Source organism: Ictidomys tridecemlineatus, chromosome 11 (assembly GCF_052094955.1).
Source record: "Ictidomys tridecemlineatus isolate mIctTri1 chromosome 11, mIctTri1.hap1, whole genome shotgun sequence".
In the NCBI taxonomy this organism is placed as follows: Eukaryota; Metazoa; Chordata; class Mammalia; order Rodentia; family Sciuridae; genus Ictidomys; species Ictidomys tridecemlineatus.
The window spans coordinates 105,440,307-105,464,828 of record NC_135487.1 but is presented as its reverse complement, the minus strand read 5'-3'; the positions used below and the strand labels follow the sequence as shown (position 1 = coordinate 105,464,828).

The window sequence follows — 24,522 nt, the reverse complement described above, 5'->3', positions numbered from 1 at the left end:
ATTTTCTTTTTGCTGTAAGGACACTTAAGATCTACCCTATTAGCAAATTTCATGTATACAGTATTAACTATAGTCACATTATCGGACATTAGCTCTCGAGAACTTGTTTATCTTGCATAACTAAGACTCCATTCCCCTTGCCCAGCATCTCCCCATCCACTCCTTCCAGCCCCTGGTAACTATTATTCTACTGTCTGTTTCTATGAATTTGACGATTTTAGATTCGACATGAGTGATATTATGCAATAGTTGTCTTCCTACGTCTGGCTTATTTCACTTAATATAATGTTTTCCAGTTCATTTATGTTGTCACAAATGGCATAATTCCTCCGTTTTTATGCTTATCTATTTTTTTTTCCAGTAATGGGGTTTAAACCTCGTGTCTTGCACGTGCTGGGAACATGGTGTACCACCGATTTACAATCATAGCCTTCCTTTTTAAAAAGAAAACTTATATTATTCCAGTGTGTGTATGTGTGTGTGTGGGGGGGTGTATAATCATGTTTTCTTCTATTCATCCATTCCTGGACATAAAGTTGGTCATGTCTTGCCTATTTTAATTATTTGAAAGGAACATGGGAGTGTAGGTATCTTTTTGAGCTCTTGATTTTTTCTTTTATATTGAGGTGACCATGTGGATTTTTCCTTTTTATTAATGGATTGTATCACATTGTTTAATTTGCATATGTTGAACCATCCTTGTACCCCAAGAATAATAAAATAAGTAAATAAATAAATCATAGAGCTGGGAGTGTAGTTCAGTCTTAGAACTAGCTTAGCATGCGTGAGATCCTGGATTCAATCCCCAGCATGGAAAAATAAATAAATAAAATAGTATAATAAATCACACTTGGTCATTGTGTGTGGTTCTTTTAACGTGTTATTAAGTTTAGTTTGTGGTGTTTTTTATGCCAGTTTTTTATTTGTTCTTTTTAGTCATACATAGCAGTAGAATGTATTTGGACATATTATACATACATGGAGTATAACTTCCCATTCTTGTGGTTATACATGATGTGGAGTTACACTGGTTGTGTATTCATATAAGAACATAGGAAAGTTAGGTCTGATTCATTCTACTGTCTTTCCTATTGCCATCCCCCCTCCCTTCCCTTTTGTCTAATCCAATAAACTTCTATTCTTCCCTCTACCCCCTTATTGTGTGTTAGCATCTGCACATCAGAGAGAACATTTAGCCTTTGGTTTTCTGTAATTGGCTTATTTCATGATAGTCTTCAGTTCCATCCATTAATGGCAAATGCCATAATTTCATTCTTCTTTAAGGTTGAGTAATGGTCCATTGTGCATATGTACTACATTTTCTTTATCCATTCATCTGTTGAAAGACATCTAGGTTGGTTCCTTAGCTTGGCTATTGTGAATTGAGCTGCTGTAAACATTGATGTGGCCACTGCACTATAGTATGCTGATTTTAAGTCCTTTGGGTGTATACCGAGGAGTAGGATAACTGGGTCAAATGATGGTTCCATTCCAAGTTTTTTGAGGAATCTTCAAATTGCTTTTCAGAGAGGTTGCACCAATTTGCAGTCCCACAAGTTTGTTGGTATTTTATTGAGGAATTCTGAACTTATATTCATTGAAGATATTGGCCTGTAGTTTTCTTTTGTAGTACTCTTCTTTGATTTTGGTGTTAAGTTGATGATGGCCTCAGAGTGAGTTTGGAATGTTACCTCTTTTATTTTTTAGAAGAGTTAAAGAATTGGCAGCTGGACATGGTGGCATATGCATATAATTCCAGCAACATGGGAGGCTGAGGAGGATCACAAAATTGAGGCCAGCCTCAGTTTACTTAGCAAGATCCTGTCTCAAAAAAAAAAAAAAGGTTGGGAATATATGTAACTCAGTGGTAAAGTGACCCTGAGTTCATTCCCTAGTACCATCAGAGAGAAGAAGGAGAAGGAAAAGAGGAGGAGGAGGAAGGGGAAACATTCTTTAAATGTTTGGTGGTATTTACCTATGAAGCCATGTGGTCCTGAACTTTCTTTTGGGGGAAATTTTTTTTTTGTTATTGATTTGATTTTATTTGTTTTCATCTGTTTTTTTAGGCTTCCAGTTTCTTCTTGATTCAATTTTGGAAGTTTGTATATTAGGATTATTTCTATTTCTTCTATATTATCCAGTTTTGGGTCATATATTCATTATAGTTTCTTGGAAGTCTTTTAATTTCTGAGGCATTTGTTCCAGTGTTTTCTCTTTCATTACTGATTTTTATTTGAGTCTTCTTAGTTAATATTACCTAGGGTTCATCAATTTTATTTATCTTCTTAAAATAACAAATATTGAAAAAAAATTGGTTTTTTTGAGATGGGGTCTCCCTATGTTTTCCAAGTTGTCTTTGAATTCAGAACCCTCCTGCCTCAGTTTCCCAAGTAGCTAGGATTGTAGGCACATGTTATCACTCTTGGCTAAATTTTGGGTTTTGTTTTTTTTTTTTTTTGGTCATATTTGTATTCTTTATTTATTTCTGTTTTCATGTTTATTATTTTCTTCCTTCTGTCAACTGAACAGAATTTGTTTTTTAATTTCCTAAAGAACAAACAGATTGTTTGAGAATTTTCTTCTTCTATTTCTCCTTATTCTTCCTCTTCTCTTCTTTTTCTTTTTGAAAAGCAATCTTGCTATACTGCCCAGGCTGACCTTCAACTCCTGGGCTCAATCAGTCCTTCTGCTTTAGCTTCCCAAAAGTAGCTGGGACTAGGGGCAGCTACCACCATGCCTGCAGCACTGGGGACTGGACCCAGGGGCACTCTACCATTGAACTTTATCACCACTCTGATCCCTACCCTATAAAAAAGTTTTCATTTTCATACAGGGTCTTGCTAAGTAAACCAGAGGCGCCTCTAACTTGTGTTCCTCCTGCCTCAGCCTCCTGAATAGCTGGGATTACAGGCATGAACTACCACACTCAGTTCTGGCTCTTCTTTTTTTAATGTTGGCATTTATTACAAAAACTCCTCTCTTGTTACTACTTTTGCTGTATCTCCTAGGTTTTTGTATGTGTTGTTTGTCTCAAGATAATTAAAAATTTTTCCTCTTGGAAAATTTAAACAACCTGATGGTTGTTTAAGAGTATGTTGTTTAGTTTTTGCACATTATAAATTTTCTGTTTTTCTTCCTGTTATTGTTTTCTGTGGTTGGAAAAGATACTTGGAATGATTCTGACTTTAAATTTGTTATGACTTATTAGAGGACCTAATGTGTGATCTATCCTTGAGAATGTTTGTGGTGCCTTGGAAAGATTTTTTTGCTGAAGGGTGAAAACGCAAGAGAACTTTACTATTCAGTTAGGTCCGTTTGTTCTATAGTGTCTTTCAAGTTAGCTGTTGATTTTCTGTTTAAGTGTTCTATTCATTATTATAAGTGTAGTATTGATGTCCCCTACTTGAATTATATAGTAGTCTGTTTCATGTGTTTTCTATGAATATTTGCTTTATATAATTAAGTGCTCTGAGGTTGGGTACATATGTATTTATAATTGGTATATTTTCTATTAAATATACTCTTTTTTTAAAGAGAGAGAGAGAGAATTTTAATATTTATTTTTTTTTAGTTTTCAGCAGACAACATTTGTTTGTATGTGGTGCTGAGGATAGAACCCAGGCTGCAGGCATGCCAGGCGAGCGCGCTACCGCTCGAGCCACATCCCCAGCCCATTAAATATACTCTTATTAGCTGGGCATGGTGGTGCAAATCTATAGTCTAGTTACTCAGGAGGCTGAGATGGGAGGATCACTTGAGCACACAAGTTTGAGATCAGCCTACGTAACATAGTGAGACCTGTCTCAACAAAAACAAAACAACAACAAAAAAACAAACAAAGGCCCTTTTGTCATTATATAATGAATGGCCTTCTTTATCTCTAGAGATAGTTTTATATTTTAAACCTAATAGCCACTCCCTCTTCCTTTTGGTTACCATTTATGTGAAATATATTTTTTCACTCCTTCACTTTCAGCTGATATGTCTTTTTAAAAAATCTATTACTTCATTAGATTTTTTAAAATAACTTTTCTGGATCTTGGTTTTTAAAAATCTATTCAGCCAATTAATGCCTTTAAATTGTTAAATTTAATCAATTTATATTTAATGTAATTATTAAGTGAAGACTTAACTATTGCCATTTTGTTAATTGCTTTATTTTTTACAGTTGTATTTGTTCCTTTCTTGCTGTTTTCCCTTGTTATTTGTTTTTTTTGAGGTGGCAGGGTGTTTTGTTAAGTTGTTTTGGATGTGAGTATAAACCCAGGTTCTGATATTTTTATCTTGACCAGAAGAAAACTTCTCTAAAATTACAAACATATCTTTGACTCCCCACTCTTTGATTATATCTTTATAGGTATGGTGCATTTATAATCATACACACTATATTACTGAGTGTTACTGACAGGAGAAATATATTGGCTAGGCATTCATGAGAAATTAATTGCCTACTCATAACTTTATATATTTGATAACTGGGGGAATTTTCTATAGACCAGTTTTGGTTCCACATATTTTTTTTTTTTTAAAGAGAGAGTGAGAGAGGAGTGAGAGAGAGAGAGAGAGAGAATTTTTTTTAACATTTATTTTTTAGTTCTCGGCGGACACAACATCTTTGTTGGTATGTGGTGCTGAGGATCGAAACCGGGCCGCACACATGCCAGGCGAGCGCGCTACCGCTTGAGCCACATCCCCAGCCCCTTGGTTCCACATATTAAAAACCTTTTTCTCCACCATGTCCCACTTTATTTTTATCACCAGGTGCAATAGGATATAGTCATAGAATACCATTTTTGGTACTTTTCCTCATGTCATTTGTAAGGTGAAATAGCACAGTAATTTACAGGAATGTTCCTAGAAGCTAAGCCTGTGCTGGCATGGCTAACCAAAACTCAACTAATTCTGCATGGAATGACTGCAAGTACCTTGAAATAAAAAATAGTTCCCCTTGGCTAGGGTGTAGCTCATTGGTAGAGAAAGTGCTTATCATGTGTAAAGTCCTGAGTTCAATCCCTAGCACCAAAAAAGAAACGAGGCAAAAAGAAACCCTCAAACCTGCACACTAGTCCCCCATTCAATTTACCTTTAACTATTGAAAAAGTTCCCATGGCCCCTACTCCAAAGCCACTCAACATGGGGAAAGTATAATATAGGAGAAGAGTAAGGAGATAGTACTGTTAACTGTTTGCAGTTATCTTAGTTTTGAAAAAAAAAAAAAATAAGGATAATGCCCTCATGACTTGGAACCTGTAGGGCTTGGAAGGGGCTGTGCCCATGATGGGCCTTGAGGCTCAAACTTCATAAGCTTTGTGGTTAAGTGTGCGCCTGCTCATGATGTCCCCTCATTTCAGACTCCTGGTGGCCCACCCAAGAGAGTTCATTTTCTTCCCCTAGGCAGAGCATGTCCTCCCTGTTCCTCTTATTTCTCCAGGTCCACACTCCCACCCCAGACCCTCTTACCGGAAACACCATGCCTGTTTGCAACGTGGTATATTGTAAATACTATTTTTTTTTTGGTTTTGTTTTTGGTGCTAGGGATTGAGCCCAGGGCTTCATGGAATCTATTCTTATTGCCTGGAGTATCCTTCATCTTTTCTTCACCTGGGAGCATCCATACCTCCTTCAAGGCCAGGCCAAGTGTCACTTTCTGTGTGAGATCTTCGCTGACTCTTCTGGGGATTACAGTCCACCTAACACCTTGTTTTATGTTTCTCTCTCCCACCAACATCTAAAGTCCCCAATGGACTGTAACTTATTTATTTTTCCATCACAATACCCAGGGCAGTGCCAGGCACCTAGTAGGACAGTGGCATGGATATTTGGATAGATGAACTCTTTTGGTTTTCCTCCTAGAGTGTTGGCTCTTGCTTATTTTGGTTCACTCAGGGTTTTTTTTTCATTTTTAAATTCTTTTTAGTTATATGTGGCATATCATACATATATGGAGGGTATCGTCCCATTTTTGTGGTAGAGTTTTGTATTTTACAGCATTGGTAGGGTAGAAGGAGCGAAACATTTTTGAAGCACAGTTAAATAAGTATTGTCGGTCAGCCTGGCCCCTCTTTAGCAGCCACTGAGCATCTATCTATGAGGTGTCAGTCTTTGTCCTGAGAGCTGTCACTTGTTGAATGCTTACTTATGCCAGGGACTATTTTAAGTTTTAAATTTGCTCATTTAAAGGTCACAACAATACTGTGATGTGGTTTCTCTTCTCTCTCCTTTCAGGTAGATAGGCTTTTTGTATTCCTCAGAGAAGGCTGCTGTGCTTTGGGTTTAGCCACCAGAGAAGCTGCTGAGCATGGCTTCCTGCCTGAGGCCCCGTGCTTTCCCCGGGCAGGTGCGCGGCCAGCCCTTGGGAGGGAGGTTCTGCTTCTGCCTCTCAAACACCAGGGGGCGCGAGCCACCCAGCTTTCTGAAGGAGGGCGGGGCTGCCAGCGGGGAGGAGCCGCCGGCACCGAGGACCCGGGACTAGTTCAGAACCCAGCGTCTCCAATCCAGAGAGGCAACCTCCCCAGCCCGCCTCTGCCGCGGAGTCAGAGTCCAGGGAGAGGTAATCACCAAGGGCTTGCAGGGCACAAAACCCCCGGGGGCCGCTCTGTACTATATTTATGTGACTGATAACCAAGAAGGAGGCTTGCTGACTTGCCCAGAGTTGGACAGAACTACAAGGCTTTCGTTCTTCAGGGTTTTTTTAGTTTGTTCAAACTCCGTTTTCATCCCTTGCTGTATAGAGTGTAGGTATACCCTGTGAGCCTACCCAAGATCCTTCCCGCTTCTGTTTTTTAAAATCAGGTGCTTCTTGAGCTGAGAGAGCTACTTAGTGTAGCTCTTGTCTAGCATGTTCAAGGCCCAGAGTTCAATCAGATTTCTTGAATCTCTAGGACCATGGATTTCCCTGCCCTACAGACCCTCTCAGGCACTTGGCACATCACCTATTTGGACACCTGCTGTGTCCTGCCCAGCACTATGCTTGAGATACCACCTTTATGAGACCTCTTCCACCCTTAGAGTGTAAATTCCAACCCTTAGCCTGACTCTTGACACCGGGCCAGCACTTAATAACCATATAAATGAGGGCTGGGCACAGCGCATCTGCAGCTCAGGGCTGCAGAGATGGCAGCAACAAATACCCTTGGATATGTGATTGGGGACTTAATAGCTTAACGTTTCTATTTTGTTCTCTGTCCTGTTTGTAGCTAGCTGGATTGCCAACTCTCAGAAGGCAAGGATGAGAAATGTGGGTGTATGTGTGGGGAGTGCTGGGGGAAAGAGAGGAGGCACAGGGCAGGGAGCAGAGCTTTCCCATGGCAAGAATAAGGCCCACATAGAGTGAGGATTCAAAGATGCCAAGATCTGAGTTAGAGCAGAAGGAAAATGAGCTCTGAATGGGAGCCTTGTGTGTGGCCCTGTGGCGCTGACTCACCACAACTCAGGAGAGGGAAAACACGCAAGGGATGAAGAAGGGCCTGTGTGTGCTTTGTCACCACCCCCAATCCCTTTGGGTTAGGGGCCTCCTGAGGACACCCATCTGCTCTGAGGCACCGTCCTAGAAGGCTTTGATCTGGGTTAGGTGGGTAGGGAGGACGGAGAGTGCACACTAAGTTGGAGGGAGATATGGCAGTTTTGAGAATTCACAAGGCCCTCCCTGGGAGAGCTGTGGGCTTGAGTTCAGGTGGAGGACTAGGCGGCACCTCTCCTCAAGCACACAGCAGCCCCTCCACTGGTAGGCGTGGCTGGCCAGACATTCAGGAGCAGGGAGGGGTAGATGCCAGAGCTCCTGTGAATTCCCGGCTACACCTGAGGAGCCAGGCATGCCTATGAGTAAGTTCTTTCCAGAGCTGATGCCAGACAGAGGCACAGCCTGGGAGCTGAGCTCCACCATCCTCTCCACTCCCACCCTCACTCCAGCTGTCAAACCTGTTCAGAGAACAGGACAGGATTTTTGTGGCAACAAGTGTAGCAGGCAGCCAGAAGCCTGAGCAGAGGGCAAGGGCTGGAATATGGGGCAGCCTAGGTGAACAAGATCAAAGGCAGACATTGTGGATGGAGTTGAGGAAGGAGTGCCTGAGGAAGCAGCCAGGGCCGGGCTAGGATATTGCTGGTCCCAGGCCAGCATAGGAGGAGCTGAGGCCGACCCAGGGAGCCAGACTGATGACTGTCTGGGCTCTACCATGAACTAGACCTGTAAGCTTGGGAAAGTCACCTAGCCTTTTTAGGGCTCATTCTCATCTTTAATATAAGGGAGCTAGAATTAAGGGATTCTAAGCTTCCAGTAGCTCTCGTATTTGATGACTCCATGTGTAGGCAAATCAGCCTTAACTTTCTCCTCATAAAACCCAGTCCCTTCAGTAACCTGTTTCTAGCTGAAGGTTTCAAAAGTAAGCTAATAAATTAGGGGATTCATATTTAGGTCTATGATTGATGGTAAATTACTTTTCTTTTTAAAAAACAATTTAGTTGTAGATGTTCACAATACCTTTGTTTATTTAGTTTTTTTTTTTAATGTAGTGCTAGGCAAGTGCTCTACCACTGAGCCACAATCCCAGCCCCGATATAATATTCTAAACTCCCAAAATGTATTAGTTGGTTTGTTTCAGTGCTGGGGATTGAACCCAGGGCTTTGTGCATCCTAAGTTTTATCAGCAAGCACATACCAGTGTGGCCAGTAAAAAGAATGTGGCTTTGAAAACCAAATATACAAGGGTTTGAATCCTAGCTTTGACTAAATCTCAGCCCTGCTCTGTTGTAGGACCTTGGGCAATTTATTGTGTCAGGATGATATATTCTTGTCAAGTAGGGATGATGTACTGTCCTCTCCCCGCACCCCCACTGGGGATTGAGCCCAGGGCTTGAGCATGGTTGGCAAGCACTTTACCACTAAACTACAGTCCCCACCCTGACCTCTTTTAGTAGCTGTGTAGACTAAATGAAGTAACATGCAAAATAATTTATGAAGAACATGGGCCCATATAAATATTCAGAAAATATGCCCTCCCTCTTTTAGAAGACTTAATTGTAAGCAAAATGAAGTGTAGACTCTGGGATGGAGATTAGATGGCAGGAGGCTTCTTGGACCCATGGGATCCACACCTAGGGAGCAGAAGGGAAAAGGGGGCAGGATGTGCAAGATTTGAGCTGCAAGTCCCAATAAAGGTCTGAGCCAACCCCGCAAGGGGTATTAAAGCTGGGATGACCCTGCAGAGTTTCCCATCTGGGACAAGGAGGCCAATATAAACTTCACACCTGTTAGTCTTTGTATATAAGCTGCACATGGAAGGAGACATAACTTGGTCAAACTGACTTTTTTTGCTTTTTTTTTTTTTCCAGTTAAGGCAGCTTCTCTAAGGTGCTATAGCTGAGGGCCATTTACTGTCAAGCATTCTGTGTTCCTAGGGAACTATATCCTTCATTGAGTTAGTGGGCGTTTTTTCTTTTTGATGGTGCTAGGGTTTGAACCCAGAACTATGAGCATGCTAGGCAAGTGCTCTACCCCTAAGCTAATTTATTTTTACTTTTTTTTGTATATATATATATATTTTAGTCGTAGGCGGACACAGTACCTTTATTTATTTTTATGTGGTGCTGAGGATCGAACCCAGTGCCTCACGCATGCCAGGCGAGTGCCCTACCATTAAACTCCAGTCCCAGCTCTATTTTTACTTTTAAAAATAAAGACAGGGTCTTGCTAAATTGCCCAAGCTGGCCTTGACATTGTAATCCCAGAGTGGCTGGGATAGGCGTGTGCTACCATGCCCGGTTGGTGAGCAGGATTCTTGTCAGATTAAGTAGATGACTCTCCAGGCTAAGGCCTATCTAGTTTTGACACTTCCCAGTAGTTTCTCAGTGCCATTTCGCAGTGTGGACAGAGTCATGTGATTATTCCCTGTCTCCAGTCTCCCTGTAATAAAGACACTAAGGCTTTGGACGAGCAAAAGCTGCTTTCACATCCCTCCAAAGAAATAACTCACTTGCCAGTGTACCAGGACTCATTTCTTTCTTTTTTTTGGGGGGGAGCGGGTACCAAGGATTGAACTCAGGGGCACTCGACCACTGAGCCACTTCTCCAGCCTTATTCTGTATTTAAAAATTTTTTTTATAGTTGTAGGTGGACAGCATGCCTTTATTTTTTTTATCACTGGTTTGATGATCAAACCCAGTGCCTCACACATGCTAGGCAAGTGCTCTGCTCCTGAGCAACAGCTCCTGCCCCTATTCTGTATTTTATTTAGAGACAGGGTGTCACTGAGTTGCATAGTACCTAGTTTTTGCTGAGACTGGTTTTGAATTCGAGCTCCTCCTGTCTCAGCCTCCAGAGCTGCTGGGATTACAGGACTTATTTGTTTTAAAAAATTTCATTTCTCTCAGTGGCTAATCAAGAGGTAGAGGGTGTGAAGAAGGGCAGTAGGGGACATATATGGGTTATGTACCATTTTGCCATCAAGAATTTTTCACAGCCTACCTTTGCATGTTCCTAGGTCATTCCTACAAGTTACCAGAAAATGTTCTGCAGAGTGTTGTGGCTTCTTACAGCAGACCCATCCTTGAGAAAAGAATCTTTAGTGACTGTCATTCTCCCTCAAATCAGACTCAGCTTGTGGGGACTTCTTGTGCCTCTACCTCTGACCTCATCTTCAAATCAAGGCAAGCCAAGTGAATCAAACAGGGAGATATTGCAGAACCCTAGGAAAACAATGCTTTGATGAGAGAAGACATTTGCTCCCCTTTTACTTGTTTTTTTCTTCCACCACCCCTGAGCTCCCACAGTGCTCTTGTGAGGATCACCTTCAAAAACTATATGGCTTTTAAAGCTCACGAGCATTGTTCTATCAAATTGTTTTCCCTGGAATCATCTAACTTTTAGTTAAGTGTTTTGCTCTCAACTAAATTTAGAGTACCCTGAAGGTAGGGAACAGGTTTATACTTGTGTCTTTCTAAATAGTTACATTGGTTTCTGGCTTATCTTAAGATACCTCAAACTGGTTGTTTGAGGGGAATAAATAATTAATAAGATCTCTCTTTTTTGTGCTTTACCAACAAATTACACCTCTTTTGTTTTAAAGATAGGATCTTGATAAGTTGCTGAGGGTCTCACTAAATTGCTGAAGCTGGCCTTGAACTTGTGATCCTCCTGAGCCACTAGGATTATAGGCATTGCACCATAGGCTAGGGTATTTTTAGTAAACATTTTTAACAACTTTATTTTTCTTGTATATATGCCATCCTATGACTTTTAGAAATAAATGAATAGGGGCTGGGGATGTGGCTTAAGCAGTAATGTGCTCGAATGGCATGCATGCAGCCAGGGTTTGATCCTTAGCACCACATACAAACAAAGATGTTGTGTCCGCCGAAAACTAAAAAAATAAATATTAAAAATTCTCTCTCTCTCTCTCCTCTCTCTTAAAAAAATGAGACAATAAAGGCAAAAGAATTAAAAAAAGAAATAAATGAATAAATAAATGCAGTTGTGTTTTTAGTAGTTAAGATTTTAACATACATTCAAGAATATAGACCAGAGCTGGGTATGGTGGCCCATGCCTGTAACCCCAGCAACTTGGGAGGTTGAGGAAGAAAGACTACAAGTTCAAGGCCAGGCTCAGCAGGTTAGGGAGACCCTATTTCAAAAACAGCTGAGAAAAGCCAGGAGCACTGGCATATGCCTGTAATCCCAGAGGCTAGGGAGGCTGAGACAGGAGGATCATGAGTTCATGTGGTTCAGTGGTTAAGCACCCCCTGTGTTCAATTCCTGGTATGTTCCCCACCCCCAGCAAAAAAACAAACCAAAAAAAAAAAAAAAAAAAAAAACCCAAAAAAGAACTTAGTTCAGTTCAATCCCAGTACCCACTGGTAGCCATCTGTAGCCTATAGATTTTTACTGATTAACTTTACCTCATCTCTCCTCCCAACAATGGCCTTTTGGAATTAAATTGAGGACATCTCAAAGAGTTTTTCATTTAGCAATAGGTTTGAAATCCTGGCTGTCACTTACTAAGGGCCCTTGAACAAATTTCTTGTTCTCAATTATTCATCAGTAAATGGGGATAATAAACCTCACAGCATCCTTGGGAGGATTAGTAAGGTAACAGGTATGTGAAAACACTACCATGATGCTTGGTACACAAGCCAGTCCTCTTGATCCAAATATCATTGACATTCTGGCAAACCCATTTCAGAAGCTAAGACATCTCTTCAGGTCACAAGTGAATAACAAGTTTTGAAAGAACAAATAAGGGCTATAAAGCATTATAAAAATGTGACCCTAAAGGGCTAGGGCTATATGGCTCAGCGGTAGTGCACTTGCCTGGCATGTGTAAGGCACTGGGTTTGATTTTCAGCATTGCGTATACATAAATTAAAGGTCTATTAATAACATATATATATATATATATATATATATATATATATATATATATATATATATATAAAATGTGAGACCCCAAGCCAAGCATGGTGGCACACTCCTGTAGTCCCAGCAGCTTAGGAGGCTGAGGCAGGAGGATTGGAGTTTAAAGCCAGCCTCAGCAACTCTGCGAGACTTCGTCTCTAAATAAAATACAAAATAGAGCTGGGGATGTGGCTCAGTGGTTGAGTGTCCCTGAGTTCAATCCCCTGGAACCCCCACCCTCCCCACTACCAATAAAGTGACCACAGAGCACCTCCATCAGCTGGCCCAACTCTCCATGAATCTTTTTTTTTGTTTATTTGTTTATAGTTAAGCATAATGCAGTTGGGTAGAACCATTACCCCAGTCTCCTTCCTCTTTTGCTTTTACTAATGATTTGTACATTGATAATGTGAAAAGATAGGTGGACAGGCTCTCAAATATTGTTAACTAGTTTAAATAGTAATTAAATTAAAAATCCTGTGGAAAATGCTCATTGCCTACCTCTGAATCACCATGAAAACAGGTTCTTTTTTTCTTTTTGTAGTGCCTAGGACTGGAATCTAGGGCCTTACAAATGCTTGGCAAAAAAAAAAAAAAAAAAAAAAAAAAACTTGGCAAGTGCTCTACCACTAAGCTACACCCCTAGCCCCCACATCCTATTTTGAAGCCAGCATTTCAAGACATTTGAAGTTCTTGCTGTGTGATGGTGCATGTCTATTATCTCAGCAACTTGTGAAGCCAGTTGCAGCAACTTAGCAAGGGTTGGGGATGTAGTTTAGTGGAAAAACTCCCTTGGGTTCAATAATCCCCAGTGTGTGTGTGTGTGTGTGGGGGGGAGAGTAAAACAGTGCTGTTTTAAGGACTAAACATCAGAAGCACTCTTAATAAATTCTTTCTTCCTTTCACATATATATATTGACAAGGCAGCATTCAGGCTGTCATGGGAAACCGGATATAGCTAGTGTTTGTTGAAATTATCATTAATTGGCTTAAATGCTGGAAACTTAAGACATGTAAACATGCACAGGGTTTGAACATCTTTTGTACATCAAAGGATTTTTCAAGTGCTCTTGTCTGGCTCTAACTTGCATTGCAAACAGTGTAGCACTAGACTAGGAAACAAGGAACGAATTAGTCATATGGGAAATAAGAAGCCAGGATAAGATCAGGCATTCTTATGCTGGAGTACATAACTCAACAATGGCTTCAAGTTTTTGGTTCCTGTGAAGCTATCAAACAAATTTTGTATACAGGCATATCTATTTTTTCTGGAAATAGAGGCTATAGTTTTCTAACATTTCCTAAAGGCCCAGAGCCCCCAGGATAGTTTTAACAATTTACAGACTGGATTACTAAAATATTTCCTCCTAGTTCTATGGTTTGAAAGAAAATAAATGTCCCATTATGAGGTCTAACCTGGATGGGTCTGTCGACTTCATCTGGTTTTTCAAAGCCATCATCAAGTCCTTCCTCTACACCACCACCCCCCCTTCTCAAAAAATATGCCCAAATTGTGCAACATTTTTCACTTTGTATAAACAAGACTATTTTCCCCCAGACAGTATGATTCAACTTGTTTTAATGTAATCTGCTATAAAAATGAATGAAGACTTCTGCATGGTACATTTGGCTTTACAAATATGTTAAAGATTGGTTAATGCTTATATTTTGCACATCATTACAATCTGTTGACCAGTAACAGCTTTTTCAACGTGGGATAATACCAAAATTGTGAATTGTGGAACTTTTACTTAGCACATACACACACAACCTACAGCAAACTTAAATACTAATCTATAATATCTAACTTGAATTACTGGATCCATTGCAGGATTGTGCTTATTTATCTCAGAAGATAGGCAACTAGCAAAAATACACATTTCTCTTGCATATCCCCACCCCCATATTACACTGTAAAAGAAATACATTATTCAGTGCACTTCCTAAGAAATAAACTTCCTTATAGCATCTCTCTATATATATCTATCCCAAAACAAAGGAAGAGCACAATGCAACTTTTAAGATTACCATTTAAAGCAAGAGAGGTAATAACTCTGGCACTGTAGCCTTCCATCCTATTTAGAAGGCTCAGCTATTTTATCAACACTGTTCATTTTGGCTATGCAATGGAATAAAGTTTAACATGATAGCTTTGGAAAGTTTAAGATACCCCCTCATCATTTTGATAGATACTCTGGGGCATCAATAGCATTTTCTTCTTTTAACGTATTTAACTTAATCAAATTATTAGCTGTGGAGTCAGTTGTATACTTTGTTGTGATTTATACGTTAATTTTCACAATTGCCTTTCCCCTTTCAACTCAGATTAAGAAACAGAATTAAATTATAGCAGGTTAGGGTCTACTGGAGAGGTTGGCTAAGAGAATGTATGTGAACATGAAGGCCTCTTTCTCCCTGTGGATACAAAAATCATATAACCACCATGTCTGAACTGAGAGTGGAGACCCTGTTTGGAAGACGGGAATAGTCAGATTCTGTGGACTTGGTCAGGAGTATACTAGCCATACAGTTGCAAGTCTTGAGGCTTCTGTCTTCACTATCATGGACATGGCAGTTTCAAGAATGAAAGAGGTTGGAAATTAGCAGCTTGCAAGCTAAATCCAGTTGCAAAAGCGTTTGTTTAACCAGTGGTACTTATACTACTTTTGAGTCAGTTCTTGTTATTTAAAAATGAGAAAGTTTCTCATGAAAACTTGGATTTCATAAAAAAATTAGAAGAGCTGGTAACCTGTGTCTAACATTCTTACACAGCAGCAAGCAGCTGGAGCTGAATGGGGTGGCCCTTTTAAGTGTGGGTGGGGCACTTCAGTTTGCTACATGTTCCATAGCACCAAGCAGTTTGACATCACTTGAGGGAGTGACCAGTTTCACTCATTCACATGAACAGTTGAGTTCTGTGACACTGGGGTTAGTTCAGCTGTGCCTTTTTATGATGCTGAGGACAGGCTTCATCTGGCATCTCTCCACTTCCCTGTGGATGAGATTCCTCCTTTGATTGGGTCCCAGCCATATTTAATTGCTTTGGTAGGTAATCTTAATATGCAATTCTACTTGTCCTTTAAGCTATATTGCAAACTCCAAAGATATAATCATACTAATATTTTTATGTGTTTTTAAGTGTGTGTATGTTAAAATGTAAAGGGATAATGTATCTATACAGATATATGTATATTTCCATCTAGGTAAAAGGTAATTTGGTTCCACAGATACAGACAAGTGCTGGCAGCTTAGAGAATAAATGAAACAATTTGGTAAATCCTGTATAGTTCTGACTTACAATATTAGAAAGAGAGTGAATTTTAAGTTATTGCTTTTTGATTACAGAATAAAGATTTCATTCTGTTGCAAAACTTTTATACAAAATGAGTAACCATTTCCTATTCAAGTAAAAGCAATCAGAAGTTCCTTACACAACAACAGTAGATGCTTGAAGACATTTTTGAATGGAGGTGTGATTTCATTCTATTCAAGAATTTATGCAGGAAATTGGGAACGACTTAATTTTTCAAAAGTGTAAGAAAATCAGCACCCCAACTCTTTAATGCTCAAGAGGGCTTCTCAAGGGCTCTATAAAGCTTTGCTTTATGGAGAGTTCACACCCACCTTTAGAAGGATTCCCATCCTACTTATGCAGCCTTGTTTTCAGAACACAAAGCTTGTATTAAAATTAAAAAAAAAAACAGTAAAAGAGGATTAAACGCAGTGTTGGTTTTTGACATTCAGAGTTCACAGAGGATCTCTTTCTGCAATTAAATGATCCATTTTGTTTTTGCTGCAGAATCACATTCATATGGCAGTCTTATTTCAGGCACTTTTAAAACATGTTCATCTGGAATAAAAATCTGCATGAACCACTTCTGCATAATTCAAAATGAGTGTTGAGTAATTCTGGTCCCGAAATAAACAGCAGATCACCACCTGGTACTCAATTAACTTTCTTGATCACAACATTAGGGTGATTGCTGAGCTTGAATATTTTTGCAATGTCTTTCTAGCTTCAGTACAAAGATGTGAGCCATACAAATCCAAACTACTCAGTTTCTACTTAAAAAAATACAAAAAGGTAAAATACACTAAATGTATTATACAGATGGTTTCAGCTACTATCAAAATAAATAACATAATCTGACTCAATGGTCTCATTCTGACCTCTTGGACGAAATCTGATGGAATGTCAGATTTGGAGACTCCCTCCTGGGGACTAGCTGCTGGTAGGCAAAAGTATTTCAACGTCCTTGCCATTAGCTACCACAGCATTGGAAGAGCAGCTGCTGGCAAGGTCTTCTGTGGTGGTCAAAGAGGATGCCTGGGAATGCGTTTTGGTCAGTGGGGTTGCAGCAGATGGAGAAGGGGTGAGGCCAGGTTTTTTGGGTGGGATAGGTGGAGGGTTTCCTCTCTCAGCTCTGGGGATGGTAGGGGACTTGATTCCTGGAGACAGGGGGCTCAGAGGACTGGATACTTTCCCTGGAGTAGGTGAATGGCTGGTGTCACTTCTTGGGTTGGCAGTGTTGGCCAGATTTCGATAGTCTGTGCCAAAAGGAGAACTGTTGGGAGAGACCGGCTTGATTGGCCCTTGTTGGCTAGTGAATCTGGAGAGCACCTGAGTGACTGTGTTTCGGGCCAGCTGTTTGGCAGCAGAGTTATCTAAGAGGGTGGGGGATAGATCCCTGGATGGAGGGCTCTGTAGACCACTGGCTTGTTGGTCCTGGTCTGCTTGGGACTGAAATTTGTGCCGGGCTGCATGGAACCTCTGGTTGATCCCTACCTGGTAGGATGACTGGTAGCCGGGGCTGCTAGCTGACGACCCCAATAACCGTTTAGTTAGTACTGGTGAAGAGCAAGGAGAGGATGTTAGAGAGGAGGAGGCAGTGCTGCTGGGAGACAGTGAGCTGCCACTGGAAGGGAGGTGACTGGGCATTGGGGCTGGAGTCTCAGTTCCTATAGGACACCCACCATTTTCCACTAGTTTCTCTTGGGTCAGTGCTATAGATTTCTCTCGCGGAGGCACTTGGTTTTCTACACTGCTGCCTGCTGTCAACTCCCTGGTAGTTTGTATCTCTGGGTCACAATGGCCATTGGTTTTTGCATAAGAATAAGGAGGAGTGGTGGGACCTGGCAGCCCCGCGTTTGTTGGCTTGGTTATGCTGCTTCCATGGATTCTTTCTGCCTGAACACTCTCTGTTTGGCAAAATACAGACACTAGCATGGGAGGCTCCGTTGCTGTGCCTTTGGACATAGTTACTGGTTTCGTCAATTGCTCATCACTGATACTGTGCTGGTGGGAAGCCTCTAGGTCCTTCACTATCTTCTTTAAACTTTCCATCTCTTCTTTCAGAGTTTTGGTCCGGTTCTCTTCTCGGTTCAGTTTTGCTCTCAGTTGTTCCCTTTCAATATCAAACTCAGACAATTGCTTCTCCACCTGGGCCTCAGTCTGCAAGCCTCGCTTCCTCTCTGCTGCTAACTCCTCTTCCAGTTTACTCACCCGGCTCTTCTCTTTCTCCAATTTCAGGCTCAGCTCTCCGGCCTTCTGCCCTTCCTCGGCAGCCTTATTGGTGGCTTTCTTGCACTCAAGCACCAACATGGATGAGAGTTGCTTGTGGCGGGAGCGCTCCTCTTCCAGCTGACTAGAGAGCTTCTTTTGCTCTTTTTCAAACTTTTTTACTTGGGATTTTTCAAATTCCAACTAGAAAAAAATGCCACCACATATCTTGATTAGAGTATGAAAACAGAGATACACTGAAAATTGAGATTACTAAATAGAGTGCCCTGGCTGCCTATTCCCTGGTGCAGGGTTACTATGAATGCACACACTGTGATTTCATCTTTGATAATTTAGGGGGCACTTCTAGCTCTTAATTATTTCAGGGTCATCAGTGAGAATTTAATGATTCCTTATGTTTCAGGTGTGTGTAGAATACATAGAACCCCTCAAAACAAAACAGAAAGCTATTAAGCCAGATTTTGTGGTGAATACACAACACAACTTTCAAATTTCAACAGTAATTTTCTCTGGTTTTAAAAATGAACCAACATAAATGATTGCATTTGAATCATACTTTTCATAGAAATGTAGTCTGTTTTGTATTCCCAACTTTATTTACTGCACAGAGTGAATGAGAGGAAATGGTTGGAGGAATCTTTTCAGTGAGTATTTTTCAAACTCTAAAACCCATTAATGGGTAGAAAAACCAATTTAGTCAACCATGATGAGAATTAAAAAAGAGGGCTAGGGCTGGGGCTGTGGCTCAGCAGTAGTGTGCATTTGCCTGGCATGTGTGAGGCACTGGGTTCAATTCTCAGCACCACATATAAATAAATAAAATAAAGGTCTATCAACAACTAAAAAAAATTTAAATAATAATAATAATAAAAAGAAGTAGAAGAGAAAAGGCCAGCCTAGGCAACATAGTGAGACCCTGTCTCAAAATAAAAAGGGCTGGGATTGAGACTCAGTAGTAGAGTGCTTCTGGATTCAATCCCCAGTACTGTAAAAATAAATTTAAAAATAATTAATTAAATAAATAAAAGGATTTTATAAAAGTATAGATTTGCTAAATATGGAATACTACTCTATACTGTTCTTGAAACACAGTGTAATTCTGCATCCTAAATGTTCTAACAAATTAAAAGTTAGAAACTTGTTTAATTATGTATAATCCAGTAGTTTCCTGACTTGACCACAAAGTCCTGTTTTTGAGCACACCAACTTATATCCTTCAGGATAATCCATGAGGAATGCTATTCTAGGCTGCTGTGATCCCCTCCATCTTAATTACCTGCTGAGTCAGCCGCTCTCTCTCCTTTTCCAGCATGTAGGTGACATCATCTCCTTCAGCAGTGTCCTGTGCATGCCTCTGCCTTTCTTCTTCTAGGTCTAGGATTACCTTTAACAATTAAAAAAAAATTCATTTCCAAATATCAAGGAATCACACTTATAATACTAAGTGCCTAACTAAACACTGGAGATAATTCCAGAGGCTAAATAAATACATAAATAAATAAAATCCAGCCAGGGCCATCAAGGAGCACACTGTCTAGTGGTGTGAGACATGTCAACTATGTGCTACAGAACAAGATATTTACTTTACCTGAAGTAGATACAGAATGGTATGTAAACACAAGAGAGCAAATAATAAGCTATAGGAGTCCAGAGGGTTTCTGAGAGTTCACAGAAAGTCTGAGAAGTTTCAGGCAGTTTGGTGTGGTCAGGGGCCAGTGCGAGACAGCACCACAGAAAGCTCTACCTGAAGTTCTCCTCTGAATCCTCAAATGAATGAAGGACCAAAAAGGAAGCCTGAAACTGAACATTTTAAAGAGGCAACATCCAAATTGTATCATGCATCATTAACAACACATTTTTATATAGGTAGATAAAAGGTGAAAAGATTCTCTCAACTTCGTCCTGCATGTAAAAAGACTTGGGTTACTGGGATCACAAGTGGAGATTTCTTAAGTCTTTTAATTAACTTGCCTCCTCATATTCTATTTATCCTCGTGCCAAAGGATGAAACCCATTTAAAGGGACAAATTTAAAGGGACATTTTCTGCATGATCCTGCTGATAAGTGCACATTATACTGAATGGAAATGGATTATTCAGTAACATCTGCTCAATGCCTTGGACGTGCCTTGGCCCAGATCTTCATGGCAGAGCACTGTCATCCCAATGGCCATTTCTTCTCTTAATTTTTTTTTTATGAATGAAGAGAGAAAATATTTTGAGATATGAAACTATTTTAAAAAATGAAAATATTCTGGAGTACTTCCTTCTGGTTAAAAGCATCAAAAAAAATTTTCTTTTTTTGGTACTGGGGACTGAATTCAGGGGCACTCAACCACTGAGCCACATCCCCAGGCCTATTGTATTTTTTGCTGAGGCTGGCTTTGAACTCTCGATCCTCCTGCCTCAGCCTCCCTAACTGCTGGGATTACGTCATATTATTAAATTTAATACAAAGGCAGGCTTTTTGCCAAATGTGGTAAAACGTCTCCTTTCCCTTCTGAGAGCTCTCCAAAATTGCAGAAATTGAATGAAAAAAATAAAATCCCAAAGAGATACAGACTTTGATAAGATCCTCCATCTCCATATTAGGGACTGAATCTAAGTGTGCTCTACCATTAAGCCATATCCCAGCACTTTTTCTTCATTTTGAGATAGGGTTAGCCTTAACTTTCGATCCTCCTGCCTCAGTCTCCCCAGTAGCTGGGATTATAGATGTGTGCCACCATGCTGGTGGAAATCTGAATAATTTCAAATTTCTTCTATCTTGTTATCTAGAGCTGCAAATTATCCCAACATTGCATCTTCCATGGGCATGACATCTACCTAGCTCCTTTAGCACAACTTAATCACTTCATATATGAAGAGGAAATAAAGCCTGACAACCAATCAAAAATGTGGTGAAGATTTTCTTAAAGGATTTTAAGTAAAGCTCACCCCTCCAATTTAGGCAACTTACTCCAACCCAAAACCTTTTTAAGTTGGGCATAAATGTTTTCAGATTACTTCATTCTAGAGCAAAAGTTAAACTTTTTGGTTTTGGGCAACTCTGAGAATTTGATTAAAGTTATGGAAAAATATATTTCCTACAAAAATGCATAAACTTTTGACATTCTGCATATTTTCTGGGGGCCTGGGGAACATGTAAGGCCCCTCCATAATTCAGAGCCTTTCATTTATTAGATTTATGAAATTTATGAAGAGAAAGAAAAGATCACAGGCAAGACCCAGAATTGAAAGCAAGTCATCAGACATGATTTAAGCAGGTGGCTTGAATGGAGGTAAATCATAAAAGTAAACTCAAGTCTACCCAATTTTATAGCTGCTAACCTAATTTTTCCAATTTAAATGTTTCCTACAAAATGGACCAATACCCACAAGTATAAATCTGATAGCTGAAAAAAATGCAGATTCTAGCCAAGCATCTTTTACAAGTAAAATCTGAAGAGTAAATGACAAGCTGGGGAATAAATTCACAAGCACCAGCATTCCAATAAGATGAGATAGAGGAAAGCACAGGTTACCTTCCTAATGTAGAAACTATCAGATATGGACACACAAACACACCTCTCTGAGTCTTAACAGTGTAAAAGAACATTAAGGTAAACAACCCTATGGACTGTTTATGTTTTCATGAGCAATAAGATGCAATGAAACTCAAAACTAGAAATAAATGAAAATAGTCTATCGGCTTATGTGTTTATAGTGAGGTAAATTCTCCCTCTGAGATACAGCATTCCCTAAAAACCTGTTAATCTTTTAAAAAAATATTAATTTTTTTGTAGTTGGAAACAATACCTTTATTTTATTTATTTTTATGTGGTGCTGAGGATTGAACCCAAAGCCTTGCACATGCTAGGCAAGCACTCTACCGCTTAGCCCCAGCCCCAGCCCAATATCTGTTACTCTTTGTATTTATCACTTAAGTAAGCAAATACAGAATATTCTGCTCAGCTACAAGCTTGATTAAACTCCAGTTTGTTGCCAAAGTTTGGCTGGAAAAACATACCAAATCTTCTGGAGTGACATACCAAGAAGGAATGTTACCTTAAATAATGTTCCTGGCACATTCCCTAAATTTACCACTTGGAAATAACCTCTGTTTTCTTTTCTATCTCCTGACTCCTACATAAGCTAAGGAACTTTTTGCTACACAGGAAGTCTACCCACAACCACTGAACTGTTGTGAAAACTGGCAGCTGACAAGATGATACCAGGTATGGTTTATAGTTTTCACAAGGATTTGTGCAGCATACATCTACCAGACTGAACCTACCTTTCGGTGCCTGCTCTCGGCAGCAGCCAGCTGGGACAGCATGCGTTCCTGCATGTTCTTGCACTGCTTCATCACCACCTTAAGAATAGAGAGTGGGTTTGTGCATACTGGCTGCTTATCACTATCATTTTTCTCCTTCAGTGTTTCAAAATCTCTCTGTAGAGCCATCAAAGGATCACTGATATTATATTTTCCATAGCGTTCTTCAATGAAAGTATCTCTGTGTTGGGCCTGGGAAAGAGAAGAATAAATAAGTATTTTGCATTTTAATTCTATTGAGGAGGGGAATCTGCTATCTAGTAGTTATACATTAAAAGTGGTAGTATTAGTGTAAATGTAACCTGCTGGTTGCAAATCAGATTGAGCCATCCAAATATAAAAGAAATAGCATCAGAAAATTGATGTGATATAATATAAACAAGCACAAATAGTCATATAGAGCTAATTATGTATTAGACGTTGTTCTAAGCATTTATAGTAATGTCGACTTAATATTTACAACCCTATAAGATAATGCTAACCATCTCCACTTTGCATAATGGGAAAACTATTACAGAGAGACTAAATAACTGTTCCAGGTTACTCATCCAGCTGTCAGAATTGGGTCTTGACCAAGGCTGCCTGGCTTCAAAGTCGGTGTCCTTCACCACCAGGCTTTTTGTCTCTGCTTACGTCCACATCTATTACCAACAGGTTTATCTTATCTTTTCTTTCTATTATGCCATGTGCATTTCTAAAGTATTAAGCATGATAATTTTATGAATTTACATAGTTAGTAATGTAAAGGATGCTAAAAATAAGTATGATCACACCATAATCTAGAACTACTTGTGATTTGTACACATGGAACTTCACTTCGCTGTTGATGGGTGCCAGGCACTCACACCAAGAGGCGCAGACAAAATCCTTCTACCTGCTGCCAAATCCAACCCCCTCTTTTAGTCTCTGTTCAGATGCTATCTTCCATCTTTCCTTCTGTCCCCTTCAGGGCTTGGTGAGTTTGGGGATTAAAGAGAAGATAAAAAGGAGATGAAGGGTGGTACCTAGAATCTGGTTCAAGGATTTGGGCCTGGGTGCCACACCAGGTGTCTAAGGATCAGGAGATGGCTGGAAAGATATTCTTAGGCTTCTCTTTTTTCTTATCTCTTCTAGGAACAGCTTGCAGTACTACTTCATAGGAGCACCATATAGCATACACAGACTAACAGAGTGACATCAGTGATTATTACACAACAAAGTACTAAATGACAAACTTTTACATTAAGTCTAATTATGAAAACCTACTGTCATTTATCCATTTTGAAAAACTATTTTGCCAGGTGTGGTGGTGCATGCCTATAATCTCAGTAACTTGGGAGGCTAAAGCAGGAGGATTCCAAGTTCAAAGACAGTCTGAACAATTTAGCAACTTAGCAAGATCCTGTATCAAAACAAAAAATAAAACGTGCCGGGGATGTGGATCAGTGGTTAAGCACCCCTGGGTTCAATTCCTGGTACCAAACAGGAGAAAAGAATCCTTAAAAAAAAAAAATTTCATCAGTTGTTATGGTTTCTTAGTAGAGCAGACCACAAATAGGAGCCCATTAAAAAAGGGGAGATATTCAAAATTCAATGGCTATGCTTTTATTTAAAACAACCCTCAATTAATCCTCCCCTCCCCCCTCCCCTGGTAGCATGTATCAATCAGCATCCTTAAATCAGAGAGATTATTTGGCATTTGATTTTTTTAGGATTGGCTAATTTCACTTAGCATTATATTCTCCAGCTCCAACCATTTACCTGCAAATGCCATGATTTTATTCTCTTTTAATGCTGAGTAATATTCCATTGTGTATATATACCACATTGTCTTTGGGGAAGGGAGGGGGCATAGGGGTATGAAAAATGGTGGAATTCGATAGTCATCATTATCCTAAGTACATGTATGAAGACAAAAAGGATGTGACTCTACTTTGTGTACAGAGATATGACATAGAGCTCTATATGTGTAATATGAATTGTAATGCATTTTGTTGTCATATACAACAAATTAAAATGAAAAAAGAATTTAGACACACTGAACACTGTATGCAAAAATGGATTCTGAAACATTAAAGAAAATCCAAAAATAAGTGAGGCTATTGGTTGTTTTCTGATAAAGATGATAATTAAAAAAAAAAGATTGAGCTTTTATTAAAAAAAAAAAAAAGAACCCTCAAGAAAATAAAGCAAACCCAGGATTTCCTCAACACAGAAGTATAGTTTCAGTGCTGAAAATGTGACATCTTTTTTGTTGACTGTGCAAGTTAAAGTCTCAGGAATCACTTAGTCTTATAGGAACACAAATTTGTTCCTATCAGAT

General features: G+C 39.7%; 2 protein-coding genes across 17 annotated transcripts in view; one reads left to right on the top strand and one right to left on the bottom strand.

The window, feature by feature from the left end:
- The window catches only part of St7l (suppression of tumorigenicity 7 like), a 255,364-nt gene that overhangs the window by 135,511 nt on the left and 95,331 nt on the right, over window positions 1-24,522 (top strand). The window contains exons 15-16 of one of the 13 annotated variants that reach the window (XM_078027024.1): window positions 22,063-22,122; window positions 23,334-24,292. The exons of 8 other annotated variants lie outside the window; for them this stretch is intronic. In XM_078027024.1, coding sequence (XP_077883150.1) covers window positions 22,063-22,116 — 54 coding nt within the window. In that variant the 3' untranslated portion in view covers window positions 22,117-22,122; window positions 23,334-24,292. Of the gene's footprint in view, window positions 1-10,475; window positions 11,011-22,039; window positions 22,123-23,333; window positions 24,293-24,522 lie in introns of those variants that run through there. 4 more of the 13 variants (XM_021734770.3, XM_078027025.1, XM_021734771.3 and 1 more) reach the window with 4 other exon arrangements.
- The window catches only part of Cttnbp2nl (CTTNBP2 N-terminal like), a 61,026-nt gene continuing 50,451 nt past the window's right edge, over window positions 13,948-24,522 (bottom strand). For all 4 annotated transcript variants that reach the window (XM_078027026.1, XM_005337623.5, XM_021734765.3 and 1 more), the window contains 3 exons: window positions 22,182-22,412; window positions 19,183-19,290; window positions 13,948-18,089 (listed from right to left, as the gene is read on the bottom strand). In XM_078027026.1, the coding sequence (XP_077883152.1) occupies window positions 16,608-18,089; window positions 19,183-19,290; window positions 22,182-22,412 (1,821 nt within the window). In that variant the 3' untranslated portion in view covers window positions 13,948-16,607. The remainder of the gene's footprint in view (window positions 18,090-19,182; window positions 19,291-22,181; window positions 22,413-24,522) is intronic.